Source organism: Podarcis muralis, chromosome 7, assembly GCF_964188315.1.
Source record: "Podarcis muralis chromosome 7, rPodMur119.hap1.1, whole genome shotgun sequence".
Classification (NCBI taxonomy): Eukaryota; Metazoa; Chordata; class Lepidosauria; order Squamata; family Lacertidae; genus Podarcis; species Podarcis muralis.
Window position 1 is genome coordinate 26,797,181 of NC_135661.1, and position 24,963 is coordinate 26,822,143.

Below are 24,963 nucleotides of genomic sequence, written 5' to 3' on the forward strand. Positions count from 1 at the left end.
TTTTGGGGGGGGGATACACGAATTCACATGCCCCACAAATAACCCAGGGATGCATTTTAAATAAAATCACACATTCTACTCATGTAAAAACATGCTGATTCCCGGACTGTTCGCGGGCCGGATTGAGAAGGCGATTGGGCTGCATCCGGCCCCCAGGCCTTAGGTTGCCTACCCCTGGTCTAGCTCATTATTGTCTACACTGACAATAAACCTTAAGATGTATACAAACTACAGCCTTTAAGACTTAAACATGAGACCCACCTCATCTTGCCCAGTTTGCTCAACATCCCTCCTGAAGTACAGTCCTGGGATAATTTTTTTAAACTGTTATTTTGCAATGTTTTAGTTGGCTTCCAAAAGCCATGCTGCAATGAAATTCCTTGCCTTGATGCTTTCCTTTCCGCCCCCACCCCCCGCTCCCAGTCCAGTGTTGCAAAGCTGGTTGTTAATACAGACACACACAATTCTCAACTCTGGCTGAAAAAAAGTAGTCTACCTGAATGAGAAAGCCAGCCAGGACTACATTTCAGTCTTTTGGGTTCTTTATTCCAACTGAAAAGTACATTAGGAAAACCACGCAGGCCCACCCATTCAAGACCAGCACAATGCTCTCAATATTGTCACTCGGCAGTTCTACATAAAGAAAGTGGTTGAATAGCCTCTGCCACAAAAAAGCACACACTCAGCTGCCCCCCTTGCAAGGAAGAAAAATAGATATATCCTGGTAATGTTGGTATGTATTGTTTTTTTAATGGCTCCACCACTTCTTAAAGCCGTTTAACACAAATTGATTGGAGTCTGCATTTGTCCACTTCCTAAAGTATATATTTAGATTTAGATTCCACATTTCCATCATTGAACAGAAGTTAACAACTGGAATGTTCTTTAAAAAAATTTAAAATGACATTTTAAAAAAAGGATATGGATAAATCCACAAAATTTACCATTTATTAGGTTTTTTTTAAGATTCTTGTGCCAAGTAGGGGGTTGTCCCGATCCTCCAACTGTCATGAGGTTGGGGGAACTGCCCCACTTTCAAGATAAAACCTACTTAAAAACTGCATTAGTACAAGAAGTCTTTGGCCCCACAATGCATCCCTTTTCCTGCCTGACCACATTAACACTTCAGTCTTACACTGCTAACCAAGTTCCCTTTTTGCTGTGCTGCAACAGAAGTTAGTCTGAATTGGCCTAGACAGTTAGATGTCCACCATTCCCTGTTCTAGATGGGTTTCCAGAATCGGCCACACCTTGTGTCAGAAGGGCACAAAGATAAGACTGAGCTTCCCCTGCCTCCAGATCAGCTGCTACAGAGGCCAGGAATACAACTTGGCCTATTAGACAGAGTCTACCCTGGAAACCAGGTGGCCTTGGAATTGTTATACCTGTCTAAAATGCAGCCTGCTGGCAGATTTTACGATGGGAATGAAACAAGGCCCAGGAAAGAGGTTATACTGGCTTTGCAGTTGCATTGCTAGAGTAAGAGCCATCCTTTGCAATCCTTTTCCTTAGGTGATGGGGGTACGCAACCAACAAATCTTTAATCCATCCTCCTCTACTTCTTCATTGCTCCCTGCTTGCAAAGTGCAGATCTACGCAATACTCTGACACAACGGAGGACTTGCTGATTAACCTCTTCATCCCTTTTCCTGGCCGAAGTAGTGCAGGCTGTCTTTTATGGTATGGCAGAACTGATAATACACCCTACATCCGCTGTGCTAAATTGGCATCCTTCGCCACAACAGCATTTTAAATACAAAGACAGCTCCATGGGTACCATAAAGGCTGGCATGACCATGCATTTGCTGAGAGCCAAAAGAGACTCCTGGACCTGAAGCAATGAGGAGGCAGGCTCACAAAGGGTGCCTGACCTTCCAAAATCTACAGCAGACACTGGCCTCTGCCAACCCGATGAACCAAAAAAAAAAATCCAAAAGCAACAGCTCTCCCCTCAAGCAGCTCTGGGTAGTCCTGTGTGGTGACCGAGGATCTCAAGACTCCATAGAACAGGGGTGGTCAGTATAGGACCTCCCTAGATGCAGTTGGACAATCACACCCATCATATTTTGACTACAGCACCCATGCTGCCTGCTGTGAATTTGGAGTCCAAAAGCTTCTGCAGGTCAGCAGGTTAGAATACAGTTCCTAGGGCATGTTCCTTGCAAGGGAGAAGTTAAAAGTCAGGTGATTGTTCAGCCTACTGAAGAGCAATTACCTCTGGACCACCTATCTAAGGAATTAGCAGTGTGATCTGCAGAGATCTAGGAAACAGAAAGCTCTAAGTGAAAAATGCCATTTCATAAAAACTCCTTTTTGCCAGACTGCGAAGCTCTCTCCGTCAAAGAACGGAAGGTCCTCTCTATATACAACTGGGTTGTTGGAACATTTAATATACCGCTTGGCCATGGTTAAAATGTTGCTCCTCTCTTGACAGAGATCAAAAGCAGGTGTGTCTGATTCTCTCCTCTACTTAGTGATTGGCTATGTTTTTGGCATCATCTTTAGAATTTAAGATATCTTCCCATTTTAAGGCTAAACTAAAAAATAAAAAAGGAAGTTAAAATTTGTTGTAAACATTTCTTCTTTCTCCAAAGTTTGTACTTCTTTAAAAATCAAGTCCAGCCACACTTTTTTTTAAAGTTGAGGTAATTTCTGTGTATTTGTTATCTTTAAAAAGTCCCTTTGTGTGTGACTGGCTAAGACGTGTGCCAATCAGGATGCGATCCAATTGCAGTAGGAGTGCTACCGTGGGAGGGATTGTGCACCAATTCCGGCAACCGGGCTTCAATTTGCTATTTTCTCAATTTCATCCAAATCGTCTGTATCCAGCTTGTGAATTTTCTTGTCTGGGGGGGGGGGGGAGAGAGAGAAAGTGGAGTCAAATTATCAAGAAAGAACTGGAATTACAACCAGGGATTGCATCAAACCAAATCTTCCTCAGGTTAAACCAAGGAGGGTGTGTTGAAAAACATTTAAAGGCTGACAGCCAAACATCCTTTTCACAAAACGGAACCTGGAAAAATATACCACTTCGCTTTTACAGTAATAACAACAGCAACAACAATTTTATTATTTGTACCCCGCCCATCTGATTGGGTTGCTCCAGCCACTCTGGGTGGCCTCCCAGTGTACAGGATTAAGAGTCGACCACCTTCCCAGAAGGCCCACCTCCTTTGCTACTGCACAAATCTGCTCAAAGCCTCAGAGCACATCCCTAATTCGAAGAAGGCAAGTCCAGCACAGCACAGAGACAACAGACACCATCTCTCAGAGAGGAAGGCAGTTAGGCACCTTCTGTGCAGTGGGTCCCAGCACACACAATGACAGTCCCCTGGGAACAGAGCCGACGGCATGGCTCTCTGGTCTGGCCTTGCCTGCTTCCACAGAAATAGTGTTCCGCCTTCTGAGTCGATAACCCCTAAGGGACATTAAATTAGCTTTGGCCAACCTGGTGCACCCCAACTTTCCATCACCATCCCTGGACACCAGGGTTGATGGGAATCATAGTCTGACGGCAGCTAGATAGAGGACAGCTAGGTTGGGAAATATTGCATTCAATTCATTTTTTAAAAAAGGTAATTCTTGGGACAACACTGGCAGCTCTCTCTCATGGCAGAGTTTGAGGATTACTGATCTAATCCAGTGACTGTGAAGCTTCAGTCTGGGAGGGAGAGAGAGATTCTCCTTGGCCAAGTTGCTTTGGCTGGGGATGGAGAGGCACCACCAACCTCACCTGTCCTCACAAACAGTTTGGACAGAGAGGTTTTCCCAGAGGCCTGTTTCTGAGGATATCCAATCATTACCCGGTGGAGATGCGTAGTTTATCCCAAAAGATTAAGAGGGGGGGGGGGGACATGCGGCCCTCCAGATGGTGTTGGACTCCAGCTCCCATCATCGACAACAACTCGCCATGTTGATGGGGGCTATTGGAGTCCAACAACACCTGGAGATTCCAGCAATAGGGGTTCAAGTTTCCACCACTCCTCCCACCCAAAACCGCACACAATTATTCGACTTGGAAGTGCCCTGTTAGGTTGCACAATAGTCGCTTAAGGAAAATGCTCAACAAAAGATGGGGGAAAGAAGCATGGCAGGACGTACTGAAATGTTCCTGGATCCTGTTGAGGATGTTCAAACTGTGCTTGCTGTCCACCATGTTGATGGCCAGGCCCCGCTTGCCAAAACGTCCCGTGCGGCCAATGCGGTGAAGATATGTCTCGTTGTCCGGATTCCCGTCTTTATCCACTGGAAGGTCAAAGTTGATGACGACGGAGACCTGCTCCACGTCAATCCCTAGAGGAGGAGAGCATTGCGAGATTTTGAGAGGACAGCTCGTTGCTTTATAGAAGAAATAAGGTTTACAGCAGCACAGAATGTCTGCAGCACAGAAGGCCTAAAATGTGCCCTTAAAACATACAAACAAAACCACCAGCCACCAATTTATTTATTTAAAATCTAGCAGCCTTTTCCAAGTTCTCTTAGCTCTGATTTTTTGTTTTCAAAAACAAACAAAATGGAAATGAATCGTAAAATCAGAGTTGGAAGGGGCCACAAGGGTCATCTAGTCCAACCCCCTGCAATGCAGGAATGGGAGAGGTATTGAGTAGTGCACTAAGGCAATCGTTCCATCAGGGCAAGCATTTTGGTTTGCCCTCTCCTCCCTTCACCCCTCGTTCCGGGGGTCCTCCTGACCCCGAAGCCAATTTTGGAGAGTACAAGGAGTACACTGTTACCTCGGGCACAGACATTCGTAGTCACCAACACTTTCTCCTTGCCCTCCCGGAAGCGATCGATCACCGCGGCACGCTGCTCCACCATCATCTCGCCACTCAAGAGAGCCACCTGGTGACCCTCCTTGGAGAGCTCCCCAGCTAGCCAACCAGCTGTTTTGCGAGTCTGCAAAATGTGAAACAAAAAGAGGGGCACCCCCATTAACACTAACAGAGAGGGGCTTTTTTATGGCAAGGGATTTCCACCTCTGCTTAACCCTACATTTGGAAATAAAGGAAGAACTCCACCTTAGGCCCTTCCTGCTCATTTCCTCTTTGCATTGATTCAGTCTCTCCGACACTGAGCACGAGCCTCTTAAACAGGCCAATGTTTCATTTGATGATGCCGGGATTAGACACTCACCCTCCCAGTAGTTCAGAACAGAGCTGAGGTGCAAAAAGCTCTCTCTCTCTCTCTCTCTCTCTCTGTGTGTGTGTGTGTGTGTGTGTGGCAGTAGATGGTGTTGGTGCCGATTTTTAAAATGAGCCAATTTAGTTCTTTTTTAAAACTGGGGTGCCCCCACCTCTTCTCTCAAAGCACTTACATGCTACTCCAGAAGACTTGGAAAGTAATTGTGAAACTGGATACAATGCCCAATAGCTATCCAGAAATATGGGAAGAGATCTGGGGAAAGATCCTGGGACAAGTTTCTGGGAACCCATCAAAACTTGGGAATGCATGCAGTAACAGCAGCAAGAATACTACTGGCCCAAAAATGGAAGCAGGAAGAATTACCATCGATAGAAGAATGGAGAATGAAATTAATGGACTAAGCAGAATTAGATAAATTAACAGGAAGGGTCCGGAACCGACGAGATCACAAGTTTACCAAGGACTGGAGTAAATTTGTGGACTATATGAAAAGCATATGTGACACGCAAATAACGTTTGTGGGTTTACAGGAAGCTTTGTGAAGAAATAATATTAGAAACACTGTAAAAAAGGGAACAAGGGAATAGGTTTATTTAAAACAAAAGGCAATGTTAAATTTAGAATTGCAGATAGAAGATTAGAAAACGGAAGATTTGCGGATGAGCTGAAGGAAATCAAAATTATGTGATAATATTGAAAATGTATGTTTAAATCTTGTATTGGAAACTGAATAAAAATAATTTAAAAAAACAACAACTTGGGAATGGAGATGCATATGTATTCCCCATCAGTCTCAGAAGATTTCTACAAACTCATCTTCAGGTCGTACTTGACCCTGGCTAGACTTAATCAAATAACCTGTGATGGAGATGCAAGACTACAAGTGCCAATATACTACACAGATTTTGGCCATGTCCTCAAATAATACCCTTCTGGACTTCAGTGTTGAAATAAATTGAGTATATAATAGGGCATATGCTACCAGTAACATTGGGATATGTAAAATACCATGTTTCGTTAAAGGACAGGGAGATAACAACACTTTCCAACAGCTGCCCGCATGGCAATTAGTTTCAAGCAAGAAAAAAAGCTAATGTTCCAGCATTGGACTGCTGGATTATAATACTATGGGATGGTGCCCAAATGATAAAATCAACTAATACAATAAAAGTGGGAGAGAGGAGACAAACTGATGATGAATGTGTTGAAAAACGGGTCCCATTACTTAGGAAAATGCTGAATCACAGAGTCTGTTGTGAATACTGTAATAGCAGAAGGGCAAAACCTCCACCAAAAATGAATACCATCTCCAAAAATATTTTGCAAAAGGATACTATGTGCTTTTGGGCCTCTGCTGTGCTATCTATATGATCCGCTATTTAGTTGGAAATATCTTTAATTTCTTCCTATACGCATAAAAAATACAAGGCTGCCATAGCACAGCCCCCACTGGAGGATTTGTAGTGATGCATCACTGTTTTGGATTTGCATGAAGCCAAAAGCAGGAGGGGTTGGTGAGCAGCAAAAAAAAAAAAAAAGGACTCACGTGGCAGAAGATCATGGCTTGCGCAATTGTGATGGCGCCATAGATGTTGCAGAGGGCATGGAATTTCTCCTCGCGGCTGTTGCACAGGACGTAATACTGCTTGATGGTGTCCAGAGTCTCCTCCTCCCGCTTCAGCTTGATGATGTTGGGGTCGGGGACAACTTTCTGGGCAAACTTCCACACAGAGTCTTCAAACGTGGCTGAGAAGAGCAGCATCTGGCAGTCTTTGGGAAGCATCCTGAGAGATAGGATAGGGGTGGGGAGATAAGTCACATTCTTTCCTCAGCTAGAGAGTCACAGTAAGAACTGAACAACTCCACTGGATCACACCAAAGGCCCATCTAGCCAGAGACTATTCTTCTCAACAGCTGTTGACCAGAAGTTCCCAGAAGCCCACAATCAGGGCTTGAAGAGAACAGTCCTCCACTGCCATCTTGGGATCCCTGCTCCCCCAGAAGAGTTTATTCAGAAAGACACTGACAAACTTGGAGGTTCCATTGAGCCATCACTGCTACAGCTTACATTTTTGAGACTTCTCCTTTTCCATAAATGTGTCTAATCCCCTTTGATTTCTAAACTCGTGACCATTTCTACAACCTAAGAAGAGCCTGCTGGACCAGGCCAACGGCCCATCTAGTCCAGCATCCTGTTCTCACAGCAGCCAACCCAAAGCCTGCAGGAAACCTGCAAGTAGGACCCGGGCACAAGAGCCCTCTCCCCTCCTGTGGTTCCCAGCACCTGAAACTCAGATGCATTACTGCCTCCAACTGTGGAGGCAGAGGACAGCCATTGTGGCTGGTAGCCATCAATGTAGTAGCACCGTACCTAAAATGCCAAACGTGGCAGACTGGGACAATTATAGGGAGATAACAGAGCTCCTGAAGCAACTACTATTATGCAAGGCCCAAGCTCCTTCGGGCTGGTAAAGTCAGAAGTAAGTTTCGTTTCTGTTGAAATTTGCAACTAACAGGAAGGGTACTGGATGTGGGCACAGCTGCGCCAGGGAAATCCGGCATCGAACTGGTGACAAGGCACCCAGTCAATTGTACAAGGAGTCCACCCTTACCTCTGGATGCGGATGCTCTGATCCTGGTGACCCTGGGTGGCTATCATGACATCGGCTTCATCCAAGACAAAGACTTTGATCTTTTTGGGGTCAATGAATTTCAGCTTGGAGCACCAATCCAGGACGGTGCCAGGCGTGCCAATGACAATCTGCTCAGCAATCTTCTGGCCACGTTCCACTATTCATGGAAGAGATCAAGGGCAGATGTGGGGTAGGCAGAACCTCAGCAGACCCAGAAAGGGCAGCACTATCTGCTTGGGAACGCTTTCCTGGGAGAGTCCTGCTGGAGCGACCAAACTGTGCTTCGTCTCCTTCCATCTGTGGAAACCAACTCTTCCCCAGTCCCAGCCCCTCACTCGCAATGTCTAAAATTCAGCATTGAAAAAGCTCATCAACCCTGTCAGCCAGAAAACCCACATTTGTAAGCAACCCAGCAGGTTAACTATAGAAACACCAACTTGAGGGGTCAATTCTGACTCAAACTATTATCAGCATCATCTGGATGAGTCCCACAGCCACACAAACCCTGCAAAGGCCTTCCAGTTAGGATTCAGTCCCTCCCTGGTGACTTAATATGCCCTTTTTGACATTTCCTTGCCAGCGTACACTAGTCCGCTTGTGAGATACTGAGTATTATTCAGTAGGATGGAGTTCACACTCACGTTTGTTGCCTCGAACCGCGTAGGCCAGCTTCAGCTCCGGATAAAACCTGCCCATCTGCTCAATCACCTTCCCTGTCTGAAGAGCCAGCTCGTAGGTTGGAGAGAGGCAGAGACACTGAAAGAGGAAGGAGGCAAGTCTGGGACACTGTCCTAAGGCAAGTGGATGTTATGATGTTACTATGGTGCAGCGCATGCCCACCCTCCAGTGTCCTCCACCACATGGCCTCAGTTCCTGCCGTGCTTGTGGAGTGGTTGCCATTCATTCCCAGGGAGAAACCTATCCCCACTCTGTTCTCTCTCCCCCCCCCCCCACTTTAATGCATGTCGCTCGGCCCACTTTGCCTTTGTTCCCTTCTATGACTGGCACGTGACCCCCACATGGTTTCCTAAAAGGGAATCCGGTCCTCAAGCTGGAAAAAGGCTTCCAACCCATGGTTCAGCTGATTTGCCAATTACACCGTAAATAGAGAGGAGCTCTGCAAAAGTGGCAAGAAGAAAGCCTGACACTGGCCCTCTGAGGAGGCTATGCTGAAAAGACCCGCTGTTACCTGGGGGTATCTGTGCTCCGGCTCCACTCTGCTAAGCATCGCCAAGACAAAAGCTGCCGTCTTACCGGTACCAGACTGTGACTGCGCAATCAGGTTCTGTGGACTGGAGACACACACCAAAGTGGGAGGGGGGAATTATAAGACTTGTGTATTTGCGGGGGAAACTATTAAAGCAGAAGCCAGAGCAGAGGTCTCATCGCCAATGGCCGGAACAGAAAAATGGTCTCATGCTACCAGAAGCATCTTGCTGGGTGGGGTGGAACTGCTTTGCTAGCTTGTCATCAGGTGGGTCACTGTTGCTTACCAGGAGGGTAATGGTGCAAGGCAGCACGGCAGATGGCATGGTGCAAACACACCACGCCGACCTCCCCACCTGGGTCTGACCATTCCCTTTCCTGGTTGTTGGAGGAACTAGACATGGAGGAAGAGGTTAGTTTCCTTCATGAGCACAAATGACCCTAGGTATGAGATAAGCCAATAGGGGCAGAGTCAGCCAAACCAGTTGATATGGCAATAGCGAAGTGCTGTTTAGGCAAGTGATTGAGACATGTCAGCTCGTTTGTCAGTTAGCCTTCTGTGTTACATCTTGAATTGCTGGAGCAACAGGAATACTTTGTATATATCTGTATCTGCAGAGCCTACAAGTTGTATGTATATACATCAACATCCAGAACTGTATTAATGAAGCCTTATCCTCTGCAGCAGTAAACTACTTTGGACCTCAAGCTGTTTCTGTGTGGTGACTGGAACTGGGGACAACTTCTGTTGCGTGGGCATCTCACCATGGATTCCCAGCACTGGTGATAGTGACGCACCTGCCAGGAAGCTCCCATAGTGGCTCCACCTCACTCAGTATGTGGCTTTTGCCTGCTGCCGACAGCAGAGGTCTCTGCCAGCCCTTTCCCGATGCAGCAGGAAGCATGAGAACTGCAGTCTTTGTCTCTTCCCTTTCTTGTGGCACAATAGGGGAACATCGTGTACACCCCAAAGTCACCTCAACCTGCCCAGTTCCCAAATACCTTATTTGGGGTCTTATTTTCTACTCATCAAGGTGCCCAGGCCATTTCAGACATGTCCCGTCCCCCACCGGTGGCATTTGGGCGAAAAGAGAGGGAAACCAAGTGCAGCTTCCCAACATGTGTATGCATGTTAACAGAGTACACCAGCCTTTGCCACTGGTGCCTGCATCTGGCAGCAGGTTTCAAGCTTTGCTTTAGAATCTTTTGCATCATTTTTACTTCTCTGCCCCAGAACACCCACATGTTGCAGAGGATTCTGGAGAGCACTCTCTGCAGGGTTCACTCACATTCCTGCAGCTGGGATGCTGGAAAATTCATGTCGGGCCACATTGTGGCATTCCATGAACTACATGTGCCTTTCAAAACACACCTAGCTGCAAGCTGTGCGGGGAGTGGAAAGAGGAAGATCAGAAGTGACGGGCAACTTTACAGGGAAGCTTGCCCACCATCCCTAGTCTTTGGGCCCCTCGCAGGCTGAAGACTCTCTTGACTACTTGGCATAACCAGCCAACCCCACACCCGCCCCATACCCATCAGGCACTGAAACAGGCATGCATCAATACATACGGTTCTGCCAGCATCATGGGCAAGGCGTTCTCTTGGATTTTGGATGGTCTGTTGAAACCCATGGCATAGACACCCTGCAGCAGCTGTGGCTTCCTACAAGGAAGAAGACAAAAAGGGTAAGCAAAAAGGCTGCTAAGGAACAGCCTGAAGGCAGGCACAGCACACTCCTGTGGCAGAAGCAGAGCAGGACTGGGCCTTGCAGCTGTCTGAATAGGAGGCTTGCTGGAACATTTCTTCTTCTTTTTTGCACCTGTGGGTGAAGTTTCTTCCTTTTACTTTTAGACCTTCTGGGAACCAGAAGTAACAGGGATGAGGAACCTTTTCCCCCAGCCTAAGGGCCACATTCCCTTCTGGGTAGCCTTCTGAGGGCCACATGCAAATGCTGGGTGGGGCCTGAGGGAAAAAAATGGGCACAGCAACAAACATACATTATACTATTGTACCATTTCTGAACCATCTGATAAGCCCTAGTTGACACATGGCTGCCCGGCAGCTGGATTTCATCCCTCGCTTTTCTGATGAGAAGCTGTGGGCTGGGCAGGAAGTGTTTAAAAGGCAGCATCAGAAGCTAAGCAACAGAGGCTATGGATTTGGACATTGCAATCTCAGCAAAAAAGGCCAGCAAGGCTAAGCCCTATGCTATGTCTTTCCCCAGTCCCACGTTTATGAAGGCAAACACTTCCCAGGCCAGTCTCTGCTGAATGCAGTAGCTTTAAAAATGGCATGTTTTTAAAAGTTTTAAAAAGTTAGCTACTTCATTTGCTCCTGAAGATGCCTTAGAATTTGTGGTAGGAGTAGCAGCAGGCGATGCAATCAAAGAAACAAAAACACCAGTTTCCCTTCTGCAGCTTTTCGAAAATAGATTCGACACACTCTTATACCTTGTTAAAATGGTGTGGACCTCCCTTTTGAAATACCACAGTGCCCCAAACCAGCATGAAGCAGAGAGCCTGGAAGCCTCGACTGCAAAAGGCGGCTTTGAACATCCTTGGTAGCCCACTGTGTACCAAAGCGAGCTCAGGGGGGAGAAAAGCATCTAGAGCAGCAATAGTGAAACCTGTGGCCCTCCAGACTCCCTTCTCTGACCACTGGCCATGCTGGCTGGGGTTGATGGGTGTCAAACACAAGTTAGCCATCCCAGGCCTGCAGAGTGTCCCGCAACCTGGGGTCCCCAGAAGTTGTTGGACTACAACACCCATTATCCACAGCAAGGTCAGCGGTCGGGGATGATGGGAGTTGTAATCCAGCAAGATCTGGAGACCCAAGGTTGAAGAACACTGGGTTAGAGAAACAATAGCTTGGGGTATGAGTAATAGAAAAAGGTCTCAGGTGCAATCAGGGGAGCAGGTGATGTGGAAGTATCTTCTCGGTCCGAGATCCTGGGGAGAAGACAAAACTCTGGGTCTCCTAGATGAGCAAACAGGCTTATCTAGTGTATGGCAGTGTCTTCTGTTCTTTATTATGAAAAGTCACAATTCCTTCTGGGGAAGGGTTGCAAGTTTTGCATGCAAGTGCAATCACTGGCATCTCCAGGAATGGTAGACAAAGGCTCCCATCTGAAAACCCAGAAAGCTACTACCGATCAGCGCAGACAATACTGAACTAGATGGACCAACAGTTTGACTCCATATAAAGACAGCTTTTTATGTAGGGAAGGGCCCTTGGCTCAAGTGACAGACTCCAGTTCAACCCCAAGAATGTCCAGTTAAAAGTGTCAGGTAACAGGAGACAGGAAAAACCTGTCTCAGCCTAAGATCCTGAAGCGCTGCTACTGGGCCCAGAAGGCAGCACTGGGCTAGACGGACTTTCCTACCTGGTGCAAAGGGAGCTTCCTACATTCTTAAGAAGAGCCTGCTGGATCAGGCCAATGGCCCATCTCATCCAGCATCCTGTTCTCACACTGGCTAACCAGTTGTCTCTGGGCACCAGAGCACTCTTCCCCTCCTGCAGTTTCCAGCAACCGACATACAGAAGAATCACAGCCTGCAATAGTGGAGAATAGCCTCCATTGGGACTAGTAACCACTGACAGCCTTCTCTCCCCCTGTGAATTTGTCCAATCCTCTTTTAAAGGCTCCCAAGTCGGTGGCCGTGACTGCCTCCTGTGGGAGGGAGTTCCGTAAGTTACCTATGCGTTATGCGAAGAAGCCCTTTCACCAATCTGTCTTGTATCTCCCAACACTGAGCTTCCCATATCCGGGAAGAGAGACCACAAGGTGAGTGAAGGTGCCCCCTCTCCCAATCCTCCGCTTCACGAAAGACTGCTGCAGGCTTTTCCATGTGACCACCCTGGGCCCAGTATGGGCTCTGGAAAAGCCCTCTGGAAAGAAGCCAGGCATTGTCTCAAAAAGCCAGAAATCTGCGAAGCCTTGAACTTTTGAGTGCGTTGCCAAGGAGACACGTAGGCTGTGAAGAGGAACCGGAGACTCGACTTATCTGAAGATCACTATAATTAGCCTTGCCTTTGATTTTTTCCAATGAAATCCTTTGCTCTCCAAATAGAGAAGAGTGTACAATCTAAAGCGACTTCCCCCAACCTCCCCACTCTCCACGTCTATCAGCTATTATTGCAACCGATTTTAAAAATCACCTTCTAAGCCACCATCTTCAATGTGATTTACATATAATTATACAATTAAAACCACAAATAGAACAAGACTTAAACTCTAACAAGTGGACACTTGTGGCAAAGACCTATTTATTCAGCTGGGGAAGCCTGTTGGAGCAAAAATATATTCAACTGCTTCCAGAATGCTGTTGCACAGAACAGGGGCAGCCACCACACTAAGAGCCCTTGCTCAGTTACTGCGAAGGGGGCTCTTGGGACTTTTGAAACTTGCAGGAGAAAACTCTCTTGCAGACCGCAACACTCAACTGAAGATGTAAGGGAAAGGAGGTCTCTTGAGTCGCCAGTTGGTAGCAATCTCCTGAAGGAGGAGCACAAGGAGGGAAGCATCTTTCCCAACAACAACAGAGCCCTCACCAGACAAAACCATTCAGCTCCTTGGCAAGAAGCAGGGTCCTTTAGGAGATGGCTGCTAGAAGATCCTGCAGGAATGGGATGCTACAAAGCAATTAAAGATGGGATCTTCTTATCCAGGTAGATAAAGGGAGGCCACTGGGTAGTGATCAGTGACAGACCCTGGGTTGTCGCCAATGCTGGTGCAATTCAGAGCAGACCCACTGAAGTTAATGGACATGACTAATATGAAGTTTAATCTTGTCTACTCTGAGTATATCAGAGTTGGATGCAACCCAAAGTGTTTGACACCACTGAGCAAATGGATTTCCCAGTATGCGCAACAGAAACAAGTATGTATGGCTTGACAGGAGGAGGTGCATCACCCTGTGGATAGGGTAAACTGGAATAGTGCAAACTTTGCAGCAGGGATGGGAACCATCATGGTAAAGATCCACTTCAGGGGTAGCCCTCCACAGGTTTTTAAGACTCCAACTCCCATCAGCCCCAGTCGGCATGGCCAACCGTCATGGATTATGGGTGCTGGAGTCCAAGAGCATCTAGATTGAGGGAACCTGATGTACTGGAACAGGAAATACAAGTTAGGGACAGCTGGTCATATTACAGGAAACTAGGGCCAGGAATGGGGAGGATAGAACACACACCAAAAGGAAGAGGAGCTAGCAGGCTGGAAGGGGAGAGAAAAATGGGGGGGGGGGGCAAATTGTTCCAAGACACCTCTCAGTAAATGGAAGCTCAGCCCCACTTGCCCATCTTGTTTTTCTGCACCTTTGCTGCCCGTGCATTGCCATGAGGACTGGTACCTTAGCCCTTTCACACAATGCAGCTGTCAGGGATCAGTTGGCAGAGAAGGGGGGAGAGACCGGAATGTACAGAGAGCCGCCTCCTTTGATGAGCAGCTGCACTTCATCAGAGGGAGAGGAGGAGGGGCTGTCAGGAAATACGGAAAATGAGAGGGAGGGAGATCCAAAGGCTGTTATAGTAGAGAGAAAAGAGCAGCCTCCGGAGCTTAGGTTTTCACGTAAGGAGAGGAGGAAAATGGGGTGTCTCAGGAAGTTTCACTTCTGGAGAGGGAACAGGCGCGAGCCAAGTCCGGCAACTGATAGTGATTGAGGCAGACATGCTTTTAAGAGCTCTGTACTGTACATAGTTTTGGACTTAATAAATTTTGTAAAGACTGGCTGGAATCCTGGGCTGTTATCTCGGCAAGCACCCACATATCATCCTAACAGCAGCAACCACATGCACACAATGTACTAGCCACAGGGAAGGGCGGCAGCAGCAGGGGGGCACATTGGCCACAAAAATATTCTGATCCAGCTTTACATTTTGCAGCGTAATGCCTCTGGGATAGGAAGTGGTGGGGAGAAACAGCAGCTCCGATTTTGTCCAGCCCCTTCAAAGCTCTTGCATTTGCTATCAGGGTGTTTCTCTAGAAGCCCCCTGAACTCAACAGGGCTTCTTTCAAGACATATAAAATGGGGCTGAATCTCTCCTTAGAGAAGATGCGACTCTGTTTTCCCTGTGTGCTTGGCAGAGACAGTGATCAACCGTTAAGCCCAGATGCTTTTCATCTTTAAACGGACTTGAACAAAGCCGGGAAAACCATTATCTACCCACGCTGCCAGCTGCTAACGCAGGGCACGGATCGGCCTCTATGCCACAACCATGACGCAAGGTCTCTCTTCCCTCACAGCGACGGCAAACTCAGCTCAATTAGGCAACAACTATAATTAGGGCAGCAACATTTATTCAATTACAAAACATTCATTTATACCCCACCTACTAGCCAAAGTTCGAGGCAGCTGACGATATAGTCAAAATAAAATTAAGATGAACTAGAGTTGTTAGGGAGAGGCAAAATATCTCCCTGCTCCCCTAGCCCCCCCATTCTCAGGTGCGTCAAATGCAACTCTCACACCTGGGCCATGGCAGGACTCAGAAGAAATAACTCCAGCCTGGAAATGATAGCTGGAGGGGCCAGGTGTTAGTCCCTAACAGGCTAGTGGTGCCACAACAGAAAGTAAGGGTTGCATCCAATGCTAGTCCCAATCAGAGCCAGACTTTCTGAAGATAATTGGTGCAAGTAACTGGAGGTCCATAATTTCAACACGTCTACTCCTATTAGGTATTGGTTGAATACAACCCTAAAAGTCCTCCTGAAATGGAACAACAGAATTTTAATGTTCTATTTTAAACAATGGCAAGGACTTATAACAGGGGTCAGAAACCTTTTTCAGCTGTGGGCCAGTCCACCGTCCCTCAGACCATGTGGTGAGCCGGACTATATCTTTTTTGGGGGGTGGGGGGGGGGGAGATGAATGAATTCCTATGCCCCACAAATAACCCAGAGATGCATTTTCAATAAAAAGACACATTCTACTCATGTAAAAACACCAGGCAGGCCCCACAAATAACCCAGAGATGCATTTTAAATAAAAGGACACATTCTACTCATGTAAAAACACGCTGATTCCCGGACCGTCCAGGGGCCAGGATTGAGAAGGCGATTGGGCCGCATCTGAGACATGAACAAACCAAGCCTAACAATTTGAATCAAGTCCAGAAGATAGTAGATGGCCCAGCTGTTCACATTTTGGAATCAAGCAAGAGGAAATGGGTATTTCTGCCTGCAGTGACACAGTCCAGAATTTGTCCACATCATTCAGTGCAACTTGTGCGAGTCCCACCTCGCACAAATTACACAGCAGCTCCTCCACCCACCCGCTAAGGTCACCCTTTCTGGAGAAACTGGGGTTGCACCAGGAAGGGGCAAGGCTGCGAAGTTCATTTTACCCAACAGGTGCAGGGAAACATGAGCCCGTGGCTCGAAAAGGGAAGCTGGGGGAGGCACTTACAGCCGCAGCTCCTCGAAAGACTTCACGGAGTAGAGAGGCGACGTAGGATCCCTCTGCAAAACCTCCACTTGGTTTGTGTTGTCCACCAGGTTGCTGCGGATCAGCTTGTTGAGCAACGACTGGGCGGCTCGGTCCTCTGACAGGAAGCAGCAACAGAAAGAAAGAAAAAGTTGAAGGGGGAGCAAGTAGTCTGCAGTTCAATCCCTTGGCAGAAGCAGATCAATGCCAGCAGCAACCACCACTTCTGAATTCCATCAGCCTTGTTTGAATGAAGCTGTGTGGAGTAGCAGTGTGGAACGCCCAAGAGACCTGGGACCGAGCACTATAGTCCAAAACATCTGGACGGCAGCAGGTTGGCAAGGCTACCCTACAGAAACTCCTACTGTCCTCTCTCCACCAAACTTGGCACATTTTTGGGAAAAGCACTTTGGGAAAACTGAAAATAAAGGAGATATGGGGTGTTCCTTAGCACCTATTTAATCCATATACTGCAGGGATGAACAACCAGTAGCCCTCCAGAAGTTGTTGGGACTCCAGCCCCAGTCAGTTCCAGCCAGCGTGGCCAATGGCCAGGGGTGATGGCAGCTAGAGTACTGCTATTCTGGCTGGACACCTATAACATATGGACTATTATGAACAGCACAAAAAGCCAGAACTGAAATTGGTTCTTTAGGAGTACCGCACAAGGAAAAACTCGGTTCAAAACATGCTGGGCTCCTTTGGAAGAAGGTCAGTGATACACACACACACACCTCTTCCCCCCTGTAATTGGTGCTTTTAAACACTTTAAACACTTTTAAGTCCTAGCTTTGCCCCAAAAGAATTCTGGGAGGGGTAGTTTGTTGAGGGTGCCAGGAGCCCTAATGCCCTCACAGAGCTACAGTTCCCAGGGTGGTTTAACAAGCCATCTTTCTTCCCAGGGAACTCTAGAAATTGTAACTCTGGGAGGAGGACTCCTAATAACTCCCAGAACTTTTCTCAAACTACAGCTCCCAAAGTTCTTTGGTTGGGGTGGGGGTGGGGAGTCCTGATTGTTGAAAGTTCTATCATAGTGCCTTAAATGTGCCGTGCGAATGTGGCCCTGGACACCCGTAAAAATAACATCCTTTCAAATCCACTGAACATTATCTGTACTGTGAAGGAGGCGGGGGCACATCCTGCCAAGTCTTTCACTCTGGATTAGAAAGTGGAAGGTGTGGATTCTTGTCCCAGTGGCTGAGATAGAACCAGCAGATGGAAAAACTGCTGGCACCATGAATGGAACCCTGGTGGGCTTTGCTTTCACTCGGGACATAAAAGAACTGGAGAGTGACACTTGGCTGCCTAGGCCTGCCAAGAAAAGGAGGCTGTGGCTGAGGCTTGATCCAGTAGGCTCTTCTTGTGGTCAGACAGTCTACCACCGAGTTATGGCTCCACCCCTGAAAGGAACAAGTAATACCACTGGTTGATCCAGGTAGGCAGGCAGTGGCTCTCCAAGACAGGCAGAAACCTTCACCAACATGATCCAGATGTTTCCAACTACAGCTCCCATCAGCACCAGCCACAGAAGGGGAAATGTAGCCCCCATATGTTGTTGGATTACAACTCCCAACATCCCTACCTGCTGGCTATGCTGCCTGCGGCTGGTGGGAGTTGAAGCCCAGCAGCAGCTAGAGAGCCACAGGTCTCCCACCACTACCACCACAGACACTTTAACTGGAGATGCAGGGGATTGAACCAGAGACTTTGTATGTGCAACGGGACATGCTTTACCCACTGAGTTATTGCCCCCCGCCCCGGGTTATCTTTGCCTTCCCCAGCTTGCCCTTTGGGGTCCGAGAGGCTTACCTTTTTCCTCCTCTTCAATCTTCTCTGTATTTTCATCTGTCTTGAGAACTGCTCCTGTGTTCAGACAAACAGTTTGCAGTACAATTAAACTGAAGCAGAACAATCATCCTTAATGTGTCAAGTGTTTCATGCTGTACCAACAAGCCAATGAGCTCAAGTAGGCAACTATGCTAGATTTCCAGAGTTTTACATGCTAGGTAATGCCCACAGGCTACATACGCCAATCTCTCACCCAGGGAGGCAGGGATTGTTGCCCACAGGGCAGAGGCTCCCAAATCCTTTTCAAAGTGCCCCAAGTATTTCTGGCTGGGCAATGGTTTTGGGTTGCTGCATGTTAATTTGGAGGGGTTGATGAAAATATGCATTTATCTAGGGATAATGTGGGATGGGGTAACAAATGAGGGTAACAGAAAGGTAATTAACTTATTTGGGGCAGAATCTGTTGATAAATTAATCGGGGCAAATAAACTGAAGAGGAACTATGTTGGTGTGATCTAGGGTGGGGTGCAAATAGATTCAAAAAGTTATCTGGATGAATTTGAATGGGAATACAGTGGAACCTCGGGTTGTGAATGTGATCTGTGCAGGAGGCACGTTCGCAACCCGCAGTGCTGCGTCTGCGCATGAACATGACACAATTTGGCGCTTCTGCGCATGCACCGAAACCCGGAAGTAACCGTTCCGGTACTTCTGGGTTTGGTGCGGTCCATAACCCGACAACGCGCAACCCGCAGTGTTCGCAACCAGAGGTATGACTGTAGTCAGTTTGAACTACAGTAGCTGAGTTAAATTCATTATCAAACATAATATTGTGGGACTGAGCCGAGACTTGGGAATCACTCTCTTGCTAAAGGAAGCAAGTACTTCAATATTCACACTCTCCAGCTTGCTTTGCCAATTTAACAGCTGCAGCTATTGGGGGAGCAAGTCACAAGTAAACCAACTGAACCTTGTATTCATTTCTGATGCAGCCACTAATTGTATTTCATGCCCTTTCAGGTCTACAGTTACATTTACCACCCACCAACCCCATATGTACAAATACCTGCCAACTCAGAAGACTGCTTTGTGCACCTGTCAGGGTGGCTTCTGGTCCCCAAAAGGTTATGCCACAATATTGTTTGTGTTTAAGTGCCAGCAGCAGGGATTTGTTTTTGTAACCTCCCAGCCAACTTTGGATTCCCTTAAGATTCAGCAGCAGTGGATCTCTGGCCTGCAGCCTTAATCCTGGCTGTCGTTCTAATTAGACCCACAAGAAGGCTTCCCCCATAAACCACATGCACCATTCCAACATATGACATCAAGGGTGACATCCAGCACAAAATATGTCACTGGGGTTGGCTGACCTAGCGTGACTGAGAGGGCTGCTCTGAGCACCCATCAGCCAGCCAGCCAGCGAGCACCCTTTAAGTCATCACCTGACATCATAATGGCACCAGGCGACTGACAGGTGTGGTCCCCCGCACACCTGCCAAAGTTGGCCTGTGGGTGGTGGTGGTGAAGGAGGTACGGATCTGGCCCACCAGCTGATCCAGTTCTCCCACCTGTGCCTTGAGTTGTCCTGCTTTGTACGATTCTAGCTGCAGCAACAGTGTCAGGGTTGCCTTTTGCTCTGAGTGCTGCATAGCAAGAACAAGGAAGGAATAGAGAAAAAGAGAAAGATTTGGGGGGGAAAGGAAAAGTAGTTGATGGCTTGCTCAACCCAGTAAGTCATGGTTATGCTCACCATTAGAATCTGGCTTGGATTTCTCGTCCTTCAGGTGCAAGTTGCTCATCTAAAAAAATGAAAACAGAACAAGTCACCCAAATGCTACAGCTGGTCCAGTTTCTTCACCATTATGCTTTGTACATTTGCAGTCATTCTTACTGCCAGCCTGGCATAAGGCAGACCAGTATATCGCCCACATTGCAGATGGGAAGGTATAACTCTGTTTCTCAAACTTGGGTCCCCAGCTGTTGTTGGACTACAACTTCCATCATCTCTGACCACTGGTCCTAATGATGGGAGCTGTAGTCCAACAACAGCTGGAGACCCAAGTTTGAGAAACACTGGTACAGAGGTTGATCAAAAGCTGTTTTCCCACTGACAGCAAGTGAGCTGGCAGCAGATGCAAGATTCTGAACCAGGGGCTCCACAGTTGGAAGCGAAAGTCAAAAAGCACATCCAAAACATGGCAATTTGGATTAAGCATGGATTAAGCATACCCACAGAATATTGATTGTCAGCTGGAAAAGACAGGCTCCCTACCTTTACTCCCTGTGCTACTATGTACACACAACCCTCTCTATCCTCCTTCCAGGCAAGCAAGAGGCATTAGGAGTCCAAGGACACATTCCAGCCCAGCAAAAATTCTCAAAAAGAACATGAAGCAAGGCTTGGGGATGGGGAGGTGACCTGAGGAAAAGCCCTGAGGGTTAGATAGAGGGGCCTGGCTCCTCACGACTGTGGAAAGGTTCCCCACTCCAAATTTAGAATAATGAAGGTGGGTGAAGGGTGTCAGACAGTAAGGGGCTGCCACCTCTCTTGCTAAAGTGGTGAGCTGCACTGTAAATGAGTAGGAGCCTTTTTTGCAGTGAGCGTTACAGCTTTTACTATTGTGGTTGTTGTAAAAGATAATGGATACTGCAATGGGTTATGACTTTAAAAACAAACCAGTAGCATATTTTGACTAACATAGCATTTTAATTGTATTTTTGTATGATTTAGAATGGCCGGTGGCCAGCATTCGAAACTCCCTTTGTTCTAGGCGCATTTTGCAACAAGGAATTTCATTAGTGCAAGCAGTTTCTGAGCTCTGGGTGCAGTGATGCGCCTAAGATTTCAGATTAAAACTGCATAGTGGAAGGAAAGGAGGACCTTCTTCTGCATCCCCACTTCCAGCCACTCTCCAGACTAGAGAAGAGAATATTAGGAATTTTAAGAATATTTGGGGGATGGGCAGGGGAAGCATGGCATTGTTTTTTGCAGTCTTCAGATGAGGACTAGACCATGTGAAAAATGAATATAATATTTTAGCTGCAGTTCATTCATCTTCAGCTTTGTATTCTTGTTATTAAAAATGTCCCTAGACATTGTTGTTGCACCCATAACTTAGATTTAAGGTGCTATTTAGCTCCTAGATTTCATATCTCAGTTTCTAACACTGCCTGTGGCTAAACAATAAAGATCTGTACAGGGCAGATATCATGACAAATTTGTTTGAATGGGACAGATATGCAGGGAAATAAGGAAAGTTTCAAGTGTTTTGCCCACTAAAAAGTTTTTTCTTTAAATCCCCAAGTTTTAAGTACTTTAAAAAGACAACATTGGCTAATAAATAACAGAGAGAAACACAGACTGCAAGCAACTGCTTTATCTCTACCAGATTCTCGCCCCCATCTCTTGAATTTAGTATCACATTCCTTTAAAGGAAACACGGAAAAAGCACTACAGCTTTAGCTCATGTGTCACAAAAGCTGGTTGGAGATATATTATACTTCCCTGCTATCCCCCAATAGAATCATAGAATTGGAAAGGAACCAATTCTTGTTCAACCCCCTATCTTTTACCCCACATGAGGCTCTAAACCTGGGATTAAGTCTCATGCTCTACCAACTGAGCTATCCCAGATAATGGCATTGCACTAAACATACATACCGTATTTTTCGCTCTATAACACGCACCTGACCATAACACGCACATCGTTTTTAGAGGAGGAAAACAAGGAAAAAAATTCTGAATGAAACAGTGGATGTATCATTTTTGTGCTTCATGCTGTGGCCACAGACATGTGATCTGATGGTGAATTTGGGGTAGCTCAATGCAAAGATCCTGAGGATCCATGTGGATCCATGCTTTTTAACCACATTTTTGCATCATTGCAGCCCCAGGCAACAGTGGGTGTGTGATTTTTGGAGGGCAGGCTGCTATGTGATCTGATGGTGAATTTGGGGTGGCCCAATCCAAAGATCCTGAGGATCCATGCTTTTTAACCACGTTTTTGCACCATTGCAGCCCCAGGCAACAGTGGGTGTGTGATTTTTGGGGGGCAGGCTGCTATGTGATCTGATGGTGAATTTGGGGTGGCCCAATCCAAAGATCCTGAGGATCCATGTGGATCCATGCTTTTTAACCACGTTTTTGCACCATTGCAGCCCCAGGCAACAGTGGGTGTGTGATTTTGGGGGGGCAGGCTGCTATGTGATCTGATGGTGAATTTGGGGTGGCCCAATCCAAAGATCCTGAGGATCCATGTGGATCCATGCTTTTTAACTACATTTTAAGTGGGGAGGGAAGGAAAAACACAGAAGGGAAAAGGAGCACGCGAGCGGTGTGCAGAGAAGCAGCTGGCTAAGAATGCAGGAGAGGGATTTAACTGGAGGGAGGAAAGAAAGGCAAAAGTTTCCCCAAACCGAAGCCAGCTCTCTCTCTCCTGCATGTTTTCTGGCTGCCTACGAGGAGCACGGAGAGGAATTAGAAGGAAAGACCTCTGCTTTCCCCTCTGCTTGCCTGGAGGGGAGGGGATTTGCCTGCTCTTTGTTCCGTTTGAGCAAACACAGCAATGAAACACAAGCGAGTGGGCAGTAAGACCCTGAGGCAGAATGCAGGAAAGCAGCAACTTCCTCTTTTCAGGTTTCCCTCTCCGACGCAACGCACGATTTGATTTTTGCTGATTTTTGTTCCTGCGCTCCCCTAATCGGCTCCAGGGACCCCCCACATTCGCTCAATAACACGCACAGACATTTCCCCTTCCTTTTTAGGAGAAAAAATATGCGTGTAATAGAGAGAAAAATACGGTATATCCCAATGGGACAAGAAATGCCAAATTCCTTTCATGGTATTTGGCACCCATTTCTGGATTACCTGGACAAATCTGCCCAGATCATATGTCCATCCACTATGGGACTCTGCTTACATCATGACGGCCCATGGCCCACTTAAGCATCTAGACAAAGTTACCAATTTCTATAAAACCATATACCAGGGAATTTTTTAAAAGTTTAAATAATCTCTGTATTTAGGAAACCAGTTCTCTTCCTCCCTCCTCCAGTGGGGTCAGAAAATATGTCCTCCCTTCCAACATTAATAATACAACCACAAACCTCTGTTTTAAGGAAATTAGCTCCTCCCAGGAATCTCATGAAAATACACGAACTTTCAAAAATGCAGAATTTTACCAAGGCAGCATGGAACGCCAGATAAAATGTTAGAAAGAATGTATTGCAACAAGTACAGCCAATAAAATATTACTGTTTCTATTTCCGCTAACTATGTTGCACAGTTCAGATGGTGTATCCATGGATAGTGTGGTGCAGCAGCTAGAGTAGGCATGGTGACTTGCAGAGACTATTGGACTGTAACTCCCACCAGCCCCCAACCAGCATGGTGAATGGTCCAGGATGATTGGAACTTCAGTCCAGCAACATTTGCAGGGCACCACAGAGGACGCTCAGTCCCTGCTCCTGCCAACCTAGCAGTTTGAAAGCACATCAAAGTGCAAGAAGAAAAATAGGTACCGCTCCGGCGGGAAGGTAAACGGCGTTTCCGTGTGCTGCTCTGGTTCGCCAGAAGTGGCTTAGTTATGCTGGCCACATGACCCGGAAGCTGTACGCTGGCTCCCAGCGAGATGAGCGCCGCAACCCCAGAGTCAGTCACGACTGGACCTAATGGTCAGGGGCCCCTTTACCTTTACAGAGGACGAAGACTGGGGAAGCTATCTTGATTATGAAGCTCACTAGCAAGAGTACCTCACAAGGCTGTTGTGATGATAAAATGGGAACTATGCATGCTGCCTTCAGCCACTTGGGTTAAAGCAGGATGTTAATACACAAAACATGCATGTGATGGAAGAACAGACAGCATAAGTCTGAGGCTGCTTCCAAGCACCTCCATGGGAAGTTATATTACTATTTGTTTATATGCCACCTTTCAGCCAAAAAGACTCCCCGGGCGGCTCATTCATTTTGACTGCACTCACTTTGGATTGCATGCCTACGAGCAATGAAGTGCAGGGGGGTTAGAACAGTGTTCCCAAAGGGTTGCATGGCTGTAACTTCAACTCTGATCACCCCTGACCACAGGCAAGGTTGCGGGCATTTGTAGCAACCTCTATAAGGGGGAGGGGAGAAAATGTAATGGTCGAAGTGTCGGACTAGGACTTGGAAGACCAGGGTTCAAATCCCCACTCAGCCATGAAGCTCACTGGGTGGCTTTGGGCCAGTTGCTTGCCTCTCAACCTAACCTACCTCATGGGTTATTGCAAGGATAACACGGGGGTGGGGGGGGTGGAGTGGGCCTTTCGTTTCTTGGAGGAAAAGGTGAATTATATAAATGTAATAAATGAATTAATGAATATGGGTCGTTGGGAGAACGACTAAGGAGGCCCAAGGTCCATCACACCCACCCCTTAGCCATGGGGCTCACCACGTGACCTTGGGCCACCTGCCCTACCTCGCAGGGCTGTTGTAAACAACGGAGACCAGCAACGCGTGGAGAGCAATACATGCTGCCTTGAGAGGAAAAGCGAGTTACGGAAAAGAGAAAAAAATACCATAATAAGAAGGAAGGGTCCCCTCCCCTCCCCCCACCCGGGCTTCTCCCCTCCCTGCCTTCTCACCGACTCCGCCGCCGCTTCCTGCTCGTCCACCGCCAGAGCCCAGGAATCCGTCGCCATGCTGGTGCGCGCGAGGAAGGAGCCTCCTGGCTGAGCAGCGCTAGCCGCAACGGAGCCGCCGGAAAGAACTGCGCAGGCGCTAACGGAAGTGACGCG

At 47.2% G+C, this 24,963-nt stretch overlaps 1 protein-coding gene and 1 non-coding gene across 4 annotated transcripts; both read right to left on the minus strand.

Moving 5' to 3' along the window:
- Nucleotides 1-524: 524 nt before the first annotated feature.
- LOC114602380 (ATP-dependent RNA helicase DDX19B) lies at nt 525-24,957 on the minus strand. Of its 3 annotated transcripts, none has more exons than XM_028740543.2 (13): nt 24,811-24,957; nt 19,941-19,989; nt 19,759-19,833; nt 18,215-18,268; nt 16,388-16,523; nt 10,551-10,643; nt 8,965-9,067; nt 8,417-8,531; nt 7,755-7,932; nt 6,689-6,926; nt 4,734-4,896; nt 4,102-4,293; nt 525-2,846 (listed from the first exon to the last, which is right to left on the minus strand). In XM_028740543.2, the coding sequence occupies exons 1-13, from the start codon at nt 24,865-24,867 to the stop codon at nt 2,785-2,787; spliced, it is 1,515 nt and encodes a 504-aa protein (XP_028596376.2). In that variant the 5' UTR covers nt 24,868-24,957; the 3' UTR covers nt 525-2,784. The 3 variants fall into 3 exon arrangements, with proteins under 3 accessions (XP_028596376.2, XP_077787552.1, XP_028596377.2); XM_077931426.1 differs by having other exon boundaries at nt 19,633-19,833; XM_028740544.2 differs by lacking the exon at nt 19,759-19,833 and having other exon boundaries at nt 24,811-24,956.
- Nucleotides 17,589-17,733, minus strand: LOC114603665 (small nucleolar RNA SNORA57). The gene has a single exon (XR_003708137.2). It is a non-coding gene; the product is annotated as a small nucleolar RNA SNORA57 (small nucleolar RNA).
- Nucleotides 24,958-24,963: the final 6 nt, after the last annotated feature.

Excerpts from the sequence above, each read along its gene's own strand:
- LOC114602380 (XM_077931426.1), bottom strand. The coding sequence starts at position 24,867 with ATGGCGACGGATTCCTGGGCTCTGGCGGTGGACGAGCAGGAAGCGGCG. Across the intron at positions 18,269-19,632 it reads TGGTGCCATTATGATGTCAG|GAGCAGTTCTCAAGACAGAT; the intron begins GTGATGACTTAA and ends GTCTGAACACAG. Across the intron at positions 2,847-4,101 it reads CAGGATCCAGGAACATTTCA|ACAAGAAAATTCACAAGCTG; the intron begins GTACGTCCTGCC and ends CCCCCCCCCCAG.